Source organism: Myxine glutinosa, chromosome 13, assembly GCF_964187855.1.
Source record: "Myxine glutinosa chromosome 13, kmMyxGlut1.1, whole genome shotgun sequence".
Taxonomy (NCBI): Eukaryota; Metazoa; Chordata; class Myxini; order Myxiniformes; family Myxinidae; genus Myxine; species Myxine glutinosa.
In genome coordinates, this window is record NC_136273.1 from 79,585,844 (window position 1) to 79,603,266 (window position 17,423).

At 43.2% G+C, this 17,423-nt stretch overlaps 1 protein-coding gene across 9 annotated transcripts in view; it reads right to left on the reverse strand.

The window, feature by feature from the left end:
• LOC137439043 (uncharacterized) overlaps window positions 1-17,423 on the reverse strand; it is a 330,944-nt gene that overhangs the window by 42,579 nt on the left and 270,942 nt on the right. For all 9 annotated transcript variants that reach the window (XR_010986846.2, XM_068134660.2, XM_068134658.2 and 6 more), the window contains 7 exons: window positions 13,584-13,637; window positions 11,411-11,464; window positions 11,078-11,125; window positions 10,734-10,859; window positions 8,903-8,956; window positions 8,269-8,322; window positions 978-1,031 (listed from right to left, as the gene is read on the reverse strand). Coding sequence is in view for 8 of the 9 variants with exons in the window: in XM_068134660.2 (XP_067990761.2) it covers window positions 978-1,031; window positions 8,269-8,322; window positions 8,903-8,956; window positions 10,734-10,859; window positions 11,078-11,125; window positions 11,411-11,464; window positions 13,584-13,637 (444 nt within the window). In the remaining variant the exon portion in view is untranslated. The remainder of the gene's footprint in view (window positions 1-977; window positions 1,032-8,268; window positions 8,323-8,902; window positions 8,957-10,733; window positions 10,860-11,077; window positions 11,126-11,410; window positions 11,465-13,583; window positions 13,638-17,423) is intronic.

A 17,423-nucleotide genomic window follows, 5' to 3' on the forward strand; every position in this document is an offset into this window, starting at 1 on the left:
CCTAGCCTAAAACCTTCCCGGGGCCCGTCCCGACATTTTTTGTATTGGAGGTTTCCTCCTGTCTTTCACCGTTCAGGAGATTAGCTTGCGCAGACAAACAAACAAAAACTTTCTTTTATAATATAGAGAGATATATATATATACATATATAATTTTAATCGCTTAAAGAGGCATTGCTATATATTATTTTGTCTCCCTCTTCCGTATCCGTCACGCTATATTCGAAAGGGTTCCTGCTGTCGTACTGTTGGAACTGCTACATTAAAGCTCCAAGTCCTGCTTCTTCTTCTTCTTCCATCCTAGAAAGACGTGCTATTAAAACGGGCATTTTTATGATTAAATGGACACAAATTTTTGTTCCAAGTAAATGGATCATCAGCTTTCCAACCAAGTAAACCAATTATTAGCTTTCCAATGGTACAATTTTCTATTATTCTACGAGAGCAGTACCCTTTAAAATAAAGTGGCATGGAATAAAGTGGGATGGACAGACGCTGCTCCTTTTAGTAATAGATGAATGTACTTTCACCTAAATTACAAAGACATGAACAGGCAATGGACAAACAAATATGGCACACATGTGATTTACACATGCATTCCTTGCATCATGAGTCAGGGGTTCAGATTTGAATGTTATACAGGCCAACCCATTTTTCCTTAAATTCACACATTTCTTGAAGACTTTGTACTAATGTCCAAGAAAGTCTAATTTGCATCAGTGCTTTGGTTGGGGTAGTCTTAAAAAATGTGCCACAAGCTCAGGTGCTAAATTTGGTTTTGTGGTTACATTTGGTGGTGTGGACCAAAACATATGGTTGTGCCACTCAACTTGTTCTCCCAAGTAATAACTCCCCATGCAGTCACAGTCAGCCCAACTTTGTTGATTGTTGTTTTACATCAGGTCAGGCCTGCAAGTACAAGCAGACTGGCACTGTGTGGGTGTGTGACACTTGGGATGGAATGAGGCCTGTACCTACCGGAGAACCTGGAGGTCCTGGAGGTCCAGAGTACCCTGGCACACCAGGTGGTCCCTGGAATACACAAGATCATGTTAAAGTTTGAGAGTTATGGAATGCTTGAACAATGCATCCATTTATTGGGAATTACAACATGTCAGGAGAGGATCCAAGGTGGGAAGCAGGCCAATATAATGGCAAAGAAGTTCCTTGTCACATGTAGGCCCAAATGTGGGGGTAAGGGGACATGTACCCCAAGGCCCCTCTGGATCCAGCAATTAGTGTATTGTATAGGTGTGTTTTTTTCCCTTTTGAGCTAGTTCTCATTTCTTCCATCCCATCTTGTGTGTCTCATCTATATAATAATAGTGTAAGGACTCGACTTTGTTATCCCTTTTACGCCGCACCCAGTGACCCGATGCCCACGGCACTAATGGATTTACGATCTACGAACCACGCTCTTTGTTTATCACGTACAGCCATACTCGAAAAATCTGAATTAGCCGACGTTGGGGCCCAAAAGCATCCGATTAACTGCCGATACGACGCCATCTTAGGACGCCATCGTATTGGCGTCTGCTGGGCGAAGGCGAAGCAAGTCGTCCGCTGATTGGACAGGTGAAGGCGAAAGCAAGCCGTCCACTGAGTGGACAATCCAGAGCATGCATTTGTGCCGGTGTCGGCGATCGTTGTTCATATACGCACTCTTCATTCTCATCTTTCTTCCTAACTCTTACTCGGACAAGCAAATCCCCTATGCCATCCATAATGGTACACTCTATCCATACACCACATCCTCCCTTCCGTGGATGTTCCACGGGTTTCGGCTAGTGTAGCAATATTTGTACCTCCATGTTTATGTCTCCCCTCCTACAGAATGGAGAGATGATTGTTTTCCCTGTTTATTTCTCTCCTCCATTCACCCTTTCAAACAATTACAATTGCACAGCATTTCTTCATTTCTGAGCTAATCTTCTTCAAATTAAGCAAGGATGTACCATGGTCCAAAAACACCCAGACCCCTTTTAGATTTTTTTCCCCAATTTTGGCTCCCTAATGGGTCAAAGCTGAAACAATAAAAAAATGACACATTTTTATGTGCTAGTCCCTTGAATTTGAGTCGAGTTGATGTAATTAAAATTTGGTACAAAAGTTGCTTTCAAACAGGCTCTGCAGTATGCAGATAACCATTTGGCATGAGACTTTCTTTAGGGATTAAACAGGGGTCAAAAGTCAAAAATGGTTGCAAAATTTTTGGAATTGGCTCGCCTGAAGTGTTCCAACCAACCGAACCAAGAATTGGGAAAATTATGTTACACTGGAGCACCAACAGATTGAAAGAGACAGATCGGTTTAGTGCTTTTCTTTAGACTAGCAAGTTGCATTGTAAACGAGGACGGGATGGAAGCGGCAAAAATGCAAATGGTGGCTTCTATCATCGATCCGAGATAAACAATTCACATTTATTGCCACATCTGATTCCATTTTTTTTAAATCTTCATTATTATTTTTGTATACAAGATCGAGGCTCGCGTAAGACCTAACATTAATGGCAAAAAAACATAAAGGCACACATAAAACATATAATAAAGGGAGCGGGAGACAAGATGGGGAGAGAGAGGGAAGCACACAAGTACAACAGTAGAGAACAGGGACATCGGGTGATCTGTGGGAAGGAGAGGGCTTGGGGGGATGGAGCATGGGAAGGGGGGGGGGGGGGAGGTGGGAGAGGTACAAAACAAATGGGCACTGCTAGGACTTCCAGGAAAGAAGTCGGTATTTTAAAAAAGGTGGATCTGAAGTGAATTAACGGGGGTAGAAAAGATCAAGGTTTTGGATGGGGGAAGATAAGAGATGGTGGTGAACAGCTGTTTTAAAGACCTGGAGGGAGGCGAGGGACTGAGGAGGGTGTGGGAGTTTGTTCGAGAGGTGGGAAAAAGAGGAATGAAAGAGTGAAGGTGAGTAGAAAGTCTTCATATTGGCAGTTTCACACCAAAGAGGGTTGCTGGCAGATCTTGTGATACTTGAAGGAATATTTAGGGAACAGAGCACAGACAGAGCTGGGGGAGCTAGGCCGGATAGGAGTCGGTGGAAGACAGAAAGACCACATACCTGCCTGCGGTGAGTGAGAGAAAAGCCCTCACAATCAGCTTCATCGCGGGAGATTCCAATGATTATGAAAGCTTTGGTTTCAACAGCGTGAAGCCGAGCTAGGTGTGAGGCAGGATCACCGGCCCTGAGGGGAGAGCAGTACTCCATCAAGTTGCGGATAAAATCCTTGTATGTGGTGAGGAGCTCAGGTGTGCCAAGGAAGGACTTCGCACAACGGAGGATGCCCAGTCGGCAACTTTCTTTGGAGGCCAGCTTGGAAATTTGGTTTTCCCAGGAAAGATCATGCCAGACAGTGAGACCCAAACACTTGAGTGGCAGAACTTATTGGAGATTTGTTGGAGGATTGTTCAGAAAGTAGATGGGAGGGTTGTCCAGACGGTCTTTTCGGAGAGACAAAGTGAGAGTGCGAGATTTGTCAGGATTGAAAGACATGTTCCACTTTTTGACCAGTTTGTGATTTTGTCCAGGTCTGCAGAGAGTGAAGACGCTGCTGCCTGCCAATCTGAGGGATGAGGTATGGAGCGGCAGAGAGTGGAGTCATCAGCAAAGAGATGGAGAGGATTTTCCAGAGAGTCGGAGAGATCATTGATGAAGACCAGAAAAAGCACAGGGCCCAGAACACTGCCTTGAGGAACACGAGCCAGAAAAGGAAGGGGAGAGGAGAGAAATCCATTCAGGGCCACACGTTGAATGTGACCGGTGAGGAAGTCCGCAAGCCATGCGTGGAGGTTTCCATGGATACCATGCGAGGAGAGTTTGGTGAGCAGGGCGGGGTGCCAGACCATAATCGAAGGCACGAGATATGTCAAGGGAGACAGGTCTGATTTCCCGTTTGGCATTGAAGACCTCCATCCATTGTTGAGACAGCAGAAGCAGCATGTCCAGAGTGGAGTGAACTGGTCTGAATCCAAATTGATGATCAGAGATCAAGCTAATGGAGAAGAGGAAGGATTTGATATCCGAAGCAATGATGGATTCCATGACGTTTCTGATAATTAGGAGCAGGCTGATTGGTCTGTAGTTGCAAGGATCTGTTTTTGCACCTTTTTTGTGTAAAGCGGTAATGTTGGCTGATTTCCAAGCTGATGGCAGATGACCTTGAGGAAAAGAGAGGATGAAGAGAACAGAGCAAGACTTTGATGTGAAAGAGCAGCAGAGCAAGACTTTAGCACACGTGGGCTGATGCCGTCTGGTCCAGTTGCAGAAAATACTCTAAAATAATAAAATTTACTATAATGGCGGATAATTTAAATACTCTAATGGCAGCGAGGTGCTCTGTTTGAAACTGTTTGATATACGGTCCGGACCCCGCTTTTCGCAGTTGATAAAATGTGACATGTTTCTCTATTCACGGAAAAATGACCCACAAATTCTCGGGTTTCTTTTTTTTTCGCGGCTGTTTTCCATGAAATTACGTTCCCCCCCCCCTATTCGCGGCCATGCTCCGCAAATTCGTGATTTTTCAAGGGCGCAAAAAAAAATTTCACGAGCCGCTAGCTTGACACATTTATAAAACCCATCTTTTACCAGCCATGCAAAAAGCAGCTGACACACATACACAAAAAACATCTATGAGCCACGAGCATGACCTGCTGTGTGATATGCGTTTTCATGGCTTTTACGGCAGCAAATTTTATCTGTACTATAATTGAGACCTTCGCCGGATATCCCACCAGATGTGTAAACAAATCAACCCCGTGAATTATAGAATGCAAATGCTTCATTAAATCTATTGTTGAAATTTGCAGATAGGCTCAATACCCACAATCCTTCATATACGGACTGTCCTCGATCTCGATCATTTTTCTCGTCCCGTTGCATTGCCCTGTGTTTTTGACTTGCTTTGCTCATCGTTCAAAATAGCTCCCAAGTGCAAGACCAGTGCCGGTGATGCGTCGACGACCAAGAGGCAGAAGAAAGTCATGAGCCTTAGCCAGAAAGTGGAGCTGCTCGACTGGCTTTCGAGAGGAGAGAATGTGGCCTCTGTGGGCAGGCAGTATGGCCTCAACGAATCCATTGTTCGCTACATACGGAAGAACGAGAAGGCGATTTGTGAGAGTATTTCAGCGAGCGCTGTATCGAGTATGAAGGTGGTCACCCATGTCCGGGATGTCCACATAGACAGGATGGAGAAGGCTCTCAGTATATGGATCGAGGACAACATGCAGAAAAGTATGCCTTTGATTGGACCTCTCATTCGTGAAAAGGCCAAACAAATTTACTATCATCTGTCTGGCGCGGGTGGTGCGCCGAGTGATGATGGTACAAGCAGCGCGACTTCATTCACTGCAAGCAGGGGATGGTTCAATCGTTTCAAGGAGCGGTACTGTCTCAAAAATGTGAAGCTCTCAAGAGAGCGTGCCTCCACAAACCACGAGGTGGCAAAAGCATTCCCTGCTCAACTCACGGGGCTGATTGAAGAGAAGGGATACCTCCCAGAGCAGGTGTTCAATGATGACGAGACTGGCCTCTTCTGGAAAAAGATGCCCATGAGAACTTTCATCTCGAAGCGTGAGGAGACAGCATCAGGATTCAAGGCTGCCAAGGACTGGGTATCTCTTCTCCTCTGTGCAAACGCAAAAGGGGACCTCATGCTGAAACCCATGATGTTGTACCGTTTCCTGGACCCACGTGCTCTCAAGGGCAAGAATAAGCAAACTCTGCCCCGTGTTTTGGAGGGCCAACAGAAAGCCTGGATGACGGCAGCAATCATCCTGGACCGGTTCCATAATTGTTTCGTCCCTCAGGTGAAGAGGTACATGGTGGGCAAAAACCTTGCGTTCAAGGTTCTCTTGCTCCTGGACAACACTCCTGGCCACCCCACGAACCTGGACGTGGCTCACCCGAATGTCGAGGTGATCTTCCTGCCGCCCAACACCACCTCCCTCATTCAGCCACTCGACCAAGGTGTGATTTCAACGTATAAAACGTATTACACCTGTCGCACCTTTCGCCGCATTTTGGATGCATTGCAGTCCGACCCAAGGCTCACTGCCAGGCAGTGATGGAAGGATTTCAACATTGCCCACTGCATCGGTGCCATCAAGGAGTCGCTGGATGAGGTGAGAGCATCCACCATCAACATGTCCTGGCACAACCTGTGGCCACAGGTAATCAGAAACTTTACTGGCTTTCCCGATAACATTGAGGAGAGGCATGTGATTGTCGGGTTGGCACGGCAGTTGGGAGGGGAAGGATTTGATGACATGCAGCCTGAGGTGTTGGAGGATCTCATTGCCTCACATGGTGACAACCTCACCGAGGAGGAGTTGGTGGCCATTCTAACTGTTTCTGAGGAGGAGGAGGCGGGCAGTGATGAGGAAGAGGTGCCGACGTCTAACCTCACAGTCCAGTTCCTGGGTGAGTTGCTGCATGGTATGCGGGCGCTTGTCAACAAGTTGGAAGATGCTGACTCAGTCATGGAGAGATACCTCAAGTTCAAGAGGGGCTTGGATAATTTGCTTCTCCCCGACAAAGAGCTGCATCGAAACCTGCGGCAATCTGCCAGGCAGCTCTCCATTACCCATTTCTTTCACCCTGCACACTCCACCTCAACACCACCAGCACCCTCCTCTCCTGCCACCCTCTCAGTGTCCTCACCAGCGTCCTCACCAACACCCTCAACTGCTGCCTCTCCTGCCTCTCCCTCAGTGCGCCACGTTGCAGGGCTATCATTTGGGTCATCCTCAGTGTTCAATGAATTCATGGGATTTTAATTCATCATCATCATCATCATCATTTGAAAGTTGCGTGTGTTTGTAAAATAAATTTTTTTAATGGTACATGATGGTGTTGTGTTTTTTTAACTTTCACGGTACGGTATGGTTAAGCACTTTTAATAAACTGTAAGCGCATTCCTTCAATAAATTGGAAATGGTACTGTTCCGGGTGTTGTCATTTTTTTACTCACGGTATGTTATGGTTTTGCAGTTTTAATAAATGTAAACGCATTCCTTAAATATATTGGAAATGGTACTGCACCTGGTGTTGTGGATTTTTTTTTTTTTTGTAAGCATTATTTGTGAAACTGTAATAATGTGTATTTGTGGTCGAAAACATTTTAAACTTAAAAAATTTTCCTCTATGAATCAGGAACCGCAGGGAATCTATACCGTATCCCCGTTTTCCCCATTGAAACAATGCTGCGGCATACATTCGTGGGAATTTCATCGACCTTTGCGGATTTTCATCGACCTTCGCGGATTTTCATCAACCATCGCGGGATTTATTCGACATTCGCGGCTTTTGTCTCGCCATTTCTGGGACTTTCATCAACCTTGGTGGATTATCTTCAACATTCTCTGGATTTGCGTCACTGTTTGCGGATTTTGCCTCGCCGTTCGCGGTTTAGTCATCTTTATTCACGGATTTTCGCGACTTGGGAACCTATCCCCCTTTTTTCCATTGAAACAATGCCCCGCTATTCACGGATTTTCCAGGAACGTATTCCCCACGTCAGACTGTATTTAGCTTTTTGATGGCTAGGGTCTGTAATAAAAATTTGTCTTGGTGTCAAAGCCAGTGACAAATTTCAAATTAATATCAGTATTCGACAGTAGGGTAAAGGCCAAAATCAGCAAAATTTATGCTTTTATGAATTTATTAATTATTAATGAACAAAATTAAATTTTGGAAACTATTCCAGACAGGACTTTACTTGGCACAAAAAGACGTAAACATTGGACCAGTGACTTCCTTTTGATTACATAGGGGACACAATGGATGGGGAAGGGGGGCACATGAGACATAATTAATTCGCTTGTGAATGTCTGTCATTCTTGTTTAACCCCTATTTGCATCAGAAGGAAAAAAAACAGGTGTAATAAAACAATGTTGCCATGGTTACATGGCACAAGGTAGACAATTTAGAATGGCTCATTTCCAATTAGAAGGGTGGAGATTTTTCCCCCCTATCCGCATCCTTTTTTGCCCTTTGAAACCACACGCCGATACACATTTCCAACTCGCGAGACATTTTCAGAGCTAAGAATCTGATAATTCAAGAAAGCCATTTTACACCGGCAGATGGCAGGTATACTTTCACTATTTTATCAACAAAATAACGATACCATATATTTCATGATTTCAACAACAAAACAATTATTTGCAGCATTTTGAAAAGATCATGTTTCACATTACAGCCAAAGAGCCTGAAAATCACGTTTACGGCACATGTGCAGGTAAAATCGGAGGTACATACCTGTTCGCCTTTCATTCCCCATTTCCCTGATGTACCTGGTTCCCCCTTCATACCCTGGGAAAAGCACAAACATGCATTCCATTTTCAATCTTTCATATAAAAGGGATTATGAGTTGAGATGCAGGGCCCCGGAACACACTCGCTGCATTAATTCAATTGAAGTAACATTTTCCTTTTCCTTCTTGACTAATTTCATTTTCCAATAGAGAGCCAGGCTCCAATAGGTGCTGGAACACGTTTTATAGGAAGGACAAGACATCAGAACAATTGGAGACAAATTTAAGAAAGCAAGATGTAGAATCTTTGACTTTATTTGCATGCAGATAAACTAGTGTCTGGAACAACTGTCTATAAACAGGATGCTCAACAAGAAACCTTGATTTATTAGATGTTTAAAAAATTTTTTTTTTAAAGATGTTAAAAAAAGAAAAAAGAAAGATGTTCTTAAATCTTTATTGAAAATTCTTTTTTTTTTAATGTTGCAGCAAAAGAAAACAATTGTTTGCTTTGTTACGTCACATTAATGTTACTAGTCAGTATTTTCTCACAGGCCTTATGATTAGTGGTTCACTCAAAGGTCAGGTGATCAAACACAGTCATGAGATCGAAAGCTGAATGGAGTATTTGTCCTTACCGGTGGGCCCGAGGGCCCAGATTTTCCTCGTTCTCCAAATTCTCCCTGCTCTCCCTGCAGTCAAACACAGTGGAGATACAGCCGCATTCAAGCAACCCTTCTGGTATCAAAACATATAGCTATCTTGGGAAACATGCCAGAGGCATAGAAAAGGCACCTTTATATGGTATGTCCCATGTGGCAAACTACAGAAAAGAAGGGACATTCCACATGTTGTATAAGATGCCAAACAATAGAAAAGAAGGGATTTTCAAAAGAAATTGTGCGTACATGCTGGTCTACCCTTGTGTTCTTCGGAGGAACCAAGTAATACTCTCGGAAAGTTCATATAAAGGGGCACCAATTTGATTCATACACTACAAAAAACATTACTTACTAACGGGTTTTAACCTATATATGTAGGGCGCCCCTTTATTTAACATTTTGCATTTAACAGAAAACCCAGAAACATTTTGCACAAGCTGCCATATAATTATATTCCTTTGCCAAATCACTGAATCAAATCAAATGTGAAGCATAGAGCAGAAACGTCAAAACGTGAGTTGTTGCAATTGGTGACCTTGTGAGCTCTTTAACCAAGTCTTTCACAATATGGGAGAAAAAAGCATCTTCAAGCAAAATCCCTTGATAAAACCACTCAGCGGGATGAAATCTTATTCCTTCATTCTGACATATACACGAGTGGTGATTGAATGTATGTCTGCCAGGCATGCTTCAAAATACTTTTTATAAAATGGGGATGCTAAAAATAAATTAGTTTCAACTAGGTTATTTTGAATGCATTGAATGAAGAATGATGGTGGATCCTTGACATATGAGGGCATTCAAAAGGTTATACAAACTCGATGCTCCCAATAGTCAAGAAATGCTAATATATATATATATCTATATATACATATATTAACAGGATTGTCAATAATCAATGGACATATGTGACTATGCTCCCAGTCGGTGCTTCTATGGTTGGCAGCGAGTGCTCCGGAAGCAGTGACAGAAAGAGAGTGGTAATTATGTGTATGGAAAAATTGCATGCTTGGTCAGGGTCACCCAGATAGCTCAGATGGCAGAGTACTGACGCAGTTTCCCGAAGGACGTGGTTTGATTGATTCTGCGCGCACAATATTCCCACATATGTCGATTGATTATTTACAATCCTGTTCATATATATATATATATAATCCTCTCCCTGCCCCTTACTCTCTGCATACTCCTCTTCTCTCCATACCCCTCCTCTCTTCCTACTGCATCCTCTTCATCTTCTCCCTCTCTTACACACACACACACACACACACACACACACACACACACACACACACACACACACACACACACACACACACACACACACACACACACACACACACACACACACACACACACACACACACACACACACACTTAATTGTACAGTATCGGTTGTACCTACACATCGACAAAAGTAAGTGGAAAGAGAAACTGACGGCTCTGCAATAAGGGGAGTTTATAAACATCAAATGGGTCCATCTGGAATTGTTATTTTTTAAACCCTATTTTTTAAACACACACACACACAAATGCTGGGTGGTTGTTGGTGGGACCATTGTCTGCCTTGGTTGTTGAAGAGGTTGTTGCATGAGTGGTTGTTTAATGAATGAATTGTTGTACATGTGGTAGTGTGAAATGTTGCCTTTGGCAAAGTGTAATACAAGTTGAAAGACTCCTTCAGTTCTCTGCATCTCTATCTCTCACAGCTGAATATCAAATAACCAAGGTAAAACATACTCAGAACTTGATTAAGGGAGCTAAAAACACCATTACACAGCAACAGAACAGAAACCTGTACTCTTCATACTTTGTAGCCCGGGGAACCTGCTGGACCTCGAGGTCCTGGTGGCCCAGGATCTCCTTTGTCTCCAGGAAAACCAGGAAGACCAGGCATCAAGTGGCCACGGCTTGAAGAACATTCCAAACACAAGTCCTGATCAGGAATAAGATTATCACATCGACAAAAGTAAGTGGAAAGAGAAACTGACGGCTCTGCAATAAGGGGAGTTTATAAACACCAAATGGGTCCATCTGGAATTGTTATTTTTTAAACCCTATTTTTGTTGTGAAATTGTGTGTTCAAAAGTACAGATTGTGTGTTAACCTCCAACTGGCTCTAAATACCCCACTCCCCCCTCCTCCCTAATTTACCTTCACAATCGCTTTGATTTCTGTTTGAGACATAGCAGCTCCAGGTCCCTGTAAGACACCATATTAAACTAATATTTGTCATCAATATTTAAGAATCAGAATTTAACAATTACTATAATATTGCTCCTTGCAATAGCAATCAAATAACTATCAGCACATTATTTATGATGGTAAACATTACGCAAAATTGGCCTGAAATTAAAATTGTCGGCATACGTAGCTAAACTGTGCATTGCTAAAGTGGATCTACACAGTGATTTTCGAAGAAAATAGGTAAATAAAATCCCAATAAGCCATGAGATGAGAAAAAATATATAATTCAAGCAAGTTTACCAGGGGTCCAGGAGGTCCCATTGGACCCGTTTCACCATTACGGCCCGGAAATCCCTAAAAGGGAATAAAATTGGTTTTAATCATCGATTGTTGAATGAAACATAGGATTCAATGTATTCATGTCAGAAACACAAAAACACTTTGTTATATCAAAATTATCAAACTTTAAAAAAAATTGGGACTCCATACAAAATTGGACAACTAATACAACAACAACAACAACAACAACAACAACAACAACAACAACAACAACAACAACAACAACTACTACTACTACTACTACTACTACTACTACTACTACTACTACTACTACTACTTCACTACAACTACTATAACTACACTACTACTACTATACAACTACAATTTTGCAGAGAGTCTCTACTACTATACTATACTACTAGCGGTGGCACACTTTGTAACGCAACACCATGCCTGCGAAGCACCAAATGGGCAGTTTATAGTCAGGTCTATGGAATACTCTATACTCTATCTCTTTGCTGATGACTCCACTCTCTGCCGCTCCATTCCTCTTCCCTCAGATCGGCAGTCTGCAGCCTCCTCACTCTCTGAAGACCTGGACAAAATCACAGACTGGTCAAACAAGTGGAACATGTCTTTCAATCCTGACAAATCTCACACTCTTACTATGTCTCTCCGAAAAGATCGACTGGACAACCCTCCCATCTACTTTCTCAACAATCCTCTCCAAGAAGTTCTGTCGCTCAAGCTTTTGGGTCTCACTATCTGCCATGATCTTTCTTGGGAAAACCACATTTCCAAGCTGGCCTCCAAAGCCAGTCCCCGACTGGGCATCCTCCGTCATGCGAAGTCCTTCCTAGGCACACCTGAGCTCCTCACCACATACAAGGTTTTCATCCGCAGCTCAATGGAATACTGTTCTCCCCTATGGGCTGGTGCTCCTGCCTCACACCTGGCTCGGCTTCACGCTGTTGGATCCAAAGCTTTCAGAATCATTGGAATCTCCCGCGATGAAGCTATCTCTGAGGGCCTTTCACTCACTCACCGCAGGCAGGTAGGTGGTCTTTCTGTCTTCTACCGACTCCTCTCCGGCCTTGCTCCCCCAGCTCTCTCTGTGCTCTGTCGCCCAAATATTCCTACAGGTCGCACAAGATCTGCCAGCCACCCTCTGATGGTTAAACTGCCGAAATCTCGGCTCTCTGCTCACCTTCACTCTTTCATTCCTTTTTTCTCCCGCCTCTGGAACAAACTCCCACACTCACTTCAATCACACTCCTCCCTCCAGGTCTTTAAAACAGCTGTTCACCACCATCTCTTATCTTCCCCCATCCAAAACCTTGATCTTTTCTACCCCCACTAATTCACCCCAGATCCACCTTGTTTGAAATTCCAACTTCTTTCCTGAAAGTCCTGGTAGTGTCCATATGTTTTATACCTCTCCCACCCCCACCCTTCCCATGCCTCCCCCCCAAAGCCCTCTCCCTCCCACAGTTCTCTCGATGTCTCCATGTCTCTCGGTCCCTGCTCTCAAATGTTGTGTTTGTATCCTTCCCCCTCTCTCCCCATCTTGTCTACCGCTCCCGATGTTATTTGTTTTATGTGTCTGTTTGTCTTTCTGTGTGATTAATGTTCGCTCTTTCACGAGCCTCGAGCTTGTATACAAAAAAACAAAAACAAAAAAAAGGTTGGAAATCAAAAGCGGACTACTATATATTTGTACAATTAAAAAAAAAAAGTAAATACAGAACATAAAGTTATTAGCAAAATTTCACAATGCTGATTATTATCTCAACAGGAAGCCTGCTCTGCATACAACATTCTTTGCCCTTTGAACATGTCACAAAACAAAACTGTGAAATGAAAAATAAACAAAGAGCCATCAAAGTTGTTGTGAAAGAACGAAAATAATGACAATGACAATTGCTTATGTGAAAAATTCATGCTATAATTATGTGATTGAATGAAAAATCAACAAATAAGAAAAGGTCGTTGTATGTCAGAGAAAAGATATGCAGATAATGGGAAAAGTCAGGCCATTTCGAAATGTTGATGATTAAAGTTGTATTCACAAATCAGAAGGATGCGGATGTTTATTTTTGACTGAATCATGCAGGTTATTGTCGATTGTGGAATAATTTATTCGACCTTCATGGAATATATATATATTTTTTAAGTGCTTTGCCATTACATCTACCTTTCGCCCTGGAGGACCTGTAGGACCGACAGCACCAGGCAAACCTCTTCGACCCTGAAATGAAGAGTCCGAGTTTAGAAATGAAGGTGTACCACCAACAACTGCACATGTTTGTTCTCATTTGCAGGTGTGAAGGTTAATTACATGGGGTTATAAATAAGAGGGGCAATCATACAGTTCATGAAACAATCTCAAGACGAGTAGAGCTACATTCAAACTACACCGTCCCCATGCCAAATAAATAAATAACATATCCTTCAGAGCGTGACATTGCCGGGGTGCCTTCGCGCCTGGTGATGCCGTCATACAGCACTTGGAGACAGAATTGGGAGGGGGCAGTGTACGATTGATTAACCGATTAATTGCATAATTAAAATAAATAGTAAAATAATTAATTTATTAATTGGCTCATGCCATAACTAAACCACCACTGTTTCATCTGAATCTGTAACTTTTTGAAAATTAATGAAGAAATTATTTGAATAATTAAATAATTAATCAATAAATCAAAAATACCCTTTACAGCCAAATCACTTGGCCATTGTCGTATCGAAATATCAGCTTCCTAGCTCAAAATGTGCCTGAGTAATTGCCAAAATGAGAAAGAAAATAAATAAATACTTAATAAATCGATAATAAATAAGTAATTAATCAATTAATTGGTTAATTTAAAAAAAGTAAGATACCGTTTTTGCCAAAGCACATGCTCACTATTGTGCCCAAATTTCAGCTTCCTAGCTCAAAGGATGGCTGAGATCTCACCCGGACAAACAAACAAACAAACAAGAAAACAAAGTGAAAAATTGAGTACGCCATCTCAGCACGCGTCATCCCCGGGCGCAGAGGGCCGTCGGTGCCCTGCGATGACGTCGTGCAGTACCTGGAGATGGAATAGGGATGGGGTGGTGCACAATACTCAGACAAGACAAAGCTGCAAGATAAAATGTGCATTTTTCAACAGTCTGCTTTAACATCAATGTACTGACATCATTTCTCCTTCAAGATGTCTATGTCATGAAAATAGGCAACATTCACTTGGGGCTAGTCCTGAACTGTAAGGTGGGTGATTCAAGTGCATGAGTCCACTTTTTTGAATGGTGGCCTGCACAACATTGCCTCATGCACAACAGCATTTTCATGAATCGGAAGCGTGCTGTGGAAGTCCATTTTGGACTTACAAAATATTTCTCTTTCTAGTCGGCAAGTTATTAGCTGCATCTCGAAATTCGATATTTGTTCCCCATTCCAAATTAATTGTCAGGACTCGTGAGAGAAACACTCTAATTCCTTATGATTGTAGAAATACTTCAGTGATAATTCTTTTTATTTATCTGAAGGATGTTGCATTTTCGTTTGTAGGAATTGGATGGTGATAGGGTTTGAAATACCTCATGATACATATTGGAATGAGTGGTCACATTGCACCAGGCGTCTGAAATCTTGGGGATTGATCTGTTCTGCAAAGGCCATTGACCACAAACTGCAGTGGCGCCAGCCTGGTGAAGAAATTGCCTTTGTAATGGAAACCGCATCTACATATCTCTCATTTGCAGCGCTGTTTAAATACCATCTTAAGAGATGGGGTTTGAGAAATGCTTTATCTTGTCTTACGAGCGACTCATGGCGCCTCAATGATGCAATTCCCATTGTGTTTCTTGCTGAAAAACTGGTAAAAGAATGTCTGACTCGGTGTTATCAGGAACTCTTTGTCCCCCAATCTTCCCCTTCCCTACACACTTCCACTTCAAAGACAGCCCGACCCTGCTTCGTCCTTTGTCCTCATTCACCATAAAGCGAGTGAAGTCAGCCAAATCGAGAGAAGATTTGGTGGATACGTTGTCTTGAGTCCTGTTTGGGTACGCCAGCATAGTACTGTTAAACTGTGTTGTAATCCTTATGATAGATTCGAGTGAATCTTCTCCAGACAATCAAATCTTTAAAACTGTTCTTGATGTGTGGACATTCATTCTATCCACATCTCTGTCAGTGCCCATGGTAAACATTCCTCGTCACTTATTCTTGATGTCCGTTTTTTTCTTTTTCTTTTTTCACTCTTAAACTCGGACAACCAATTGACTACTTTGGGATCCAGCCAGTGTGAACTTATGGATTTGCTTGGAGTTCATGCCTTCATTGCAAAAAAGGGTGATAATGATGAATGAAACTTGATTTTGCCAAAATACATAACCTCACAAGATGAGCAGTGTCAAATGATCTAAAATGTAAGAATATTAGAAACAAAATATTGTTGCGGTTTTGAGAACCCACACGTGTAAATATGACATTATTAAAAGGTTAAAGGGTGCACCCCATAGTTAGGCCACAAGCAACATGGAGGCCACCATAGGACTTCAATTATTTCATTAGTATGTGTATAGGTAAGGCAGTGTTTCCAATAGTTGAATCTGCGTTGTGTCAATCAAATAAGAAGTAGGCCCCATTCTGTTCATTTTGCAGCCTCCCTCTCCAAGCGACGCCATTACGCACCCTCCAGTCTGCCCTATGGCTCTCCCAATTTGTTAGGCGCCTTTGTTAGCAGCAGCTGCCTTAGCGCTCGCTCAACGCCGCCATAAGCCACGCGGTGAGGCCCGGAAAAAGGGGGCGGAACGCCAAGAAGAAGGTGTGGCCACATCATCCAGCCATCAAAGGCGGGGCCGGTAAGCCTTAACTAGCCAACCGGGGCTGAAGTGACATCACCGACAGGCGTGGCTTTGGGGCCCGCGGAGTGATCGCTTGGTCGAGTTATAAAAGCGAGCGCAAAGCCCTTTTACAGGACTGCGGAGGACTTGCCAGCGAGCGCATTTACCAACAGGACTTACTTACCAGAGCGCGCATGAACTTACTGATCGGGAGAGCGCACCTTTGCAAAGACTTACCGCGTGAGAGAGCTCGCCTTGACTGACTTGCTGGGAGAACGTGCGTTGCATTGACGGGACTGATGCAGTGGCGCTTATGAAAGAAGGACCTTATCAAAGGAGTACATTGTAGAGGGGGCGTTTGGCGCCTTTGTATAGTGCACATATTACGTACGCAGCGTACCAGCTTCCCCCCGTTATATAAATTGTCCGGGCGCGTTCCACTACACGCGGAGAGATGCTGCCGTTTTCCATCTGCTGCACGGGACGAGTCGGGGACCGGACGAGGTGGACGCCATCGCCGACCCTCTACCTGTTCCACCCTACCATCTACAATCCCCGTGTGAGTGTGTATGTTTGTCCTGGGTATTAAGAATAAGACTGTCTAAGGCTGCCCTGTGTCACTGCTTCTTCCTCTTCCTATCTTGTATATTTCTTTCGTTTCCTCTTCTCCTTCTTGTAAATAATTAATAAACCAATCTTTGTTCTTCCTATTTTCTGGGTTTCCTCTTTATCTGATCGCATTCGTCTTTTCTCTAATTGGGTAAACGTGGCACGATTATAAACCGCTCAGAATCCGGTTTAGTCACATTGTTAACGGCTCGGATCGCGGATCGCTATCCGCTCGGCGTTTCCACCAATATCCGTGGTTCGAGCGGGAGTTATCTCCTTGCTTTACGGCCGGTGGTAGTACTTAGGTAATTGGACTAAGACTCGACCAACAACCCTACTTACCACCGAACGGAAGGAACGTTATAACCCCCAGGACTCGGGTCAGCCAGACAACAAGACAAGGGGATTAACCCCCCCTTGATAAGGGGAGAGCCGACGTCCGAGATCCGCAACAATATGTTAAAGGCAAATGACGAGCTGAGACATATTATATGATGAGCTGAGACATCTCTATTTTACGAGAAAAAAAATAAATATATATATATACGTAGTGTGTTCAAAAAGTATCCGACCTTTATTTTTCGTGAGTAAA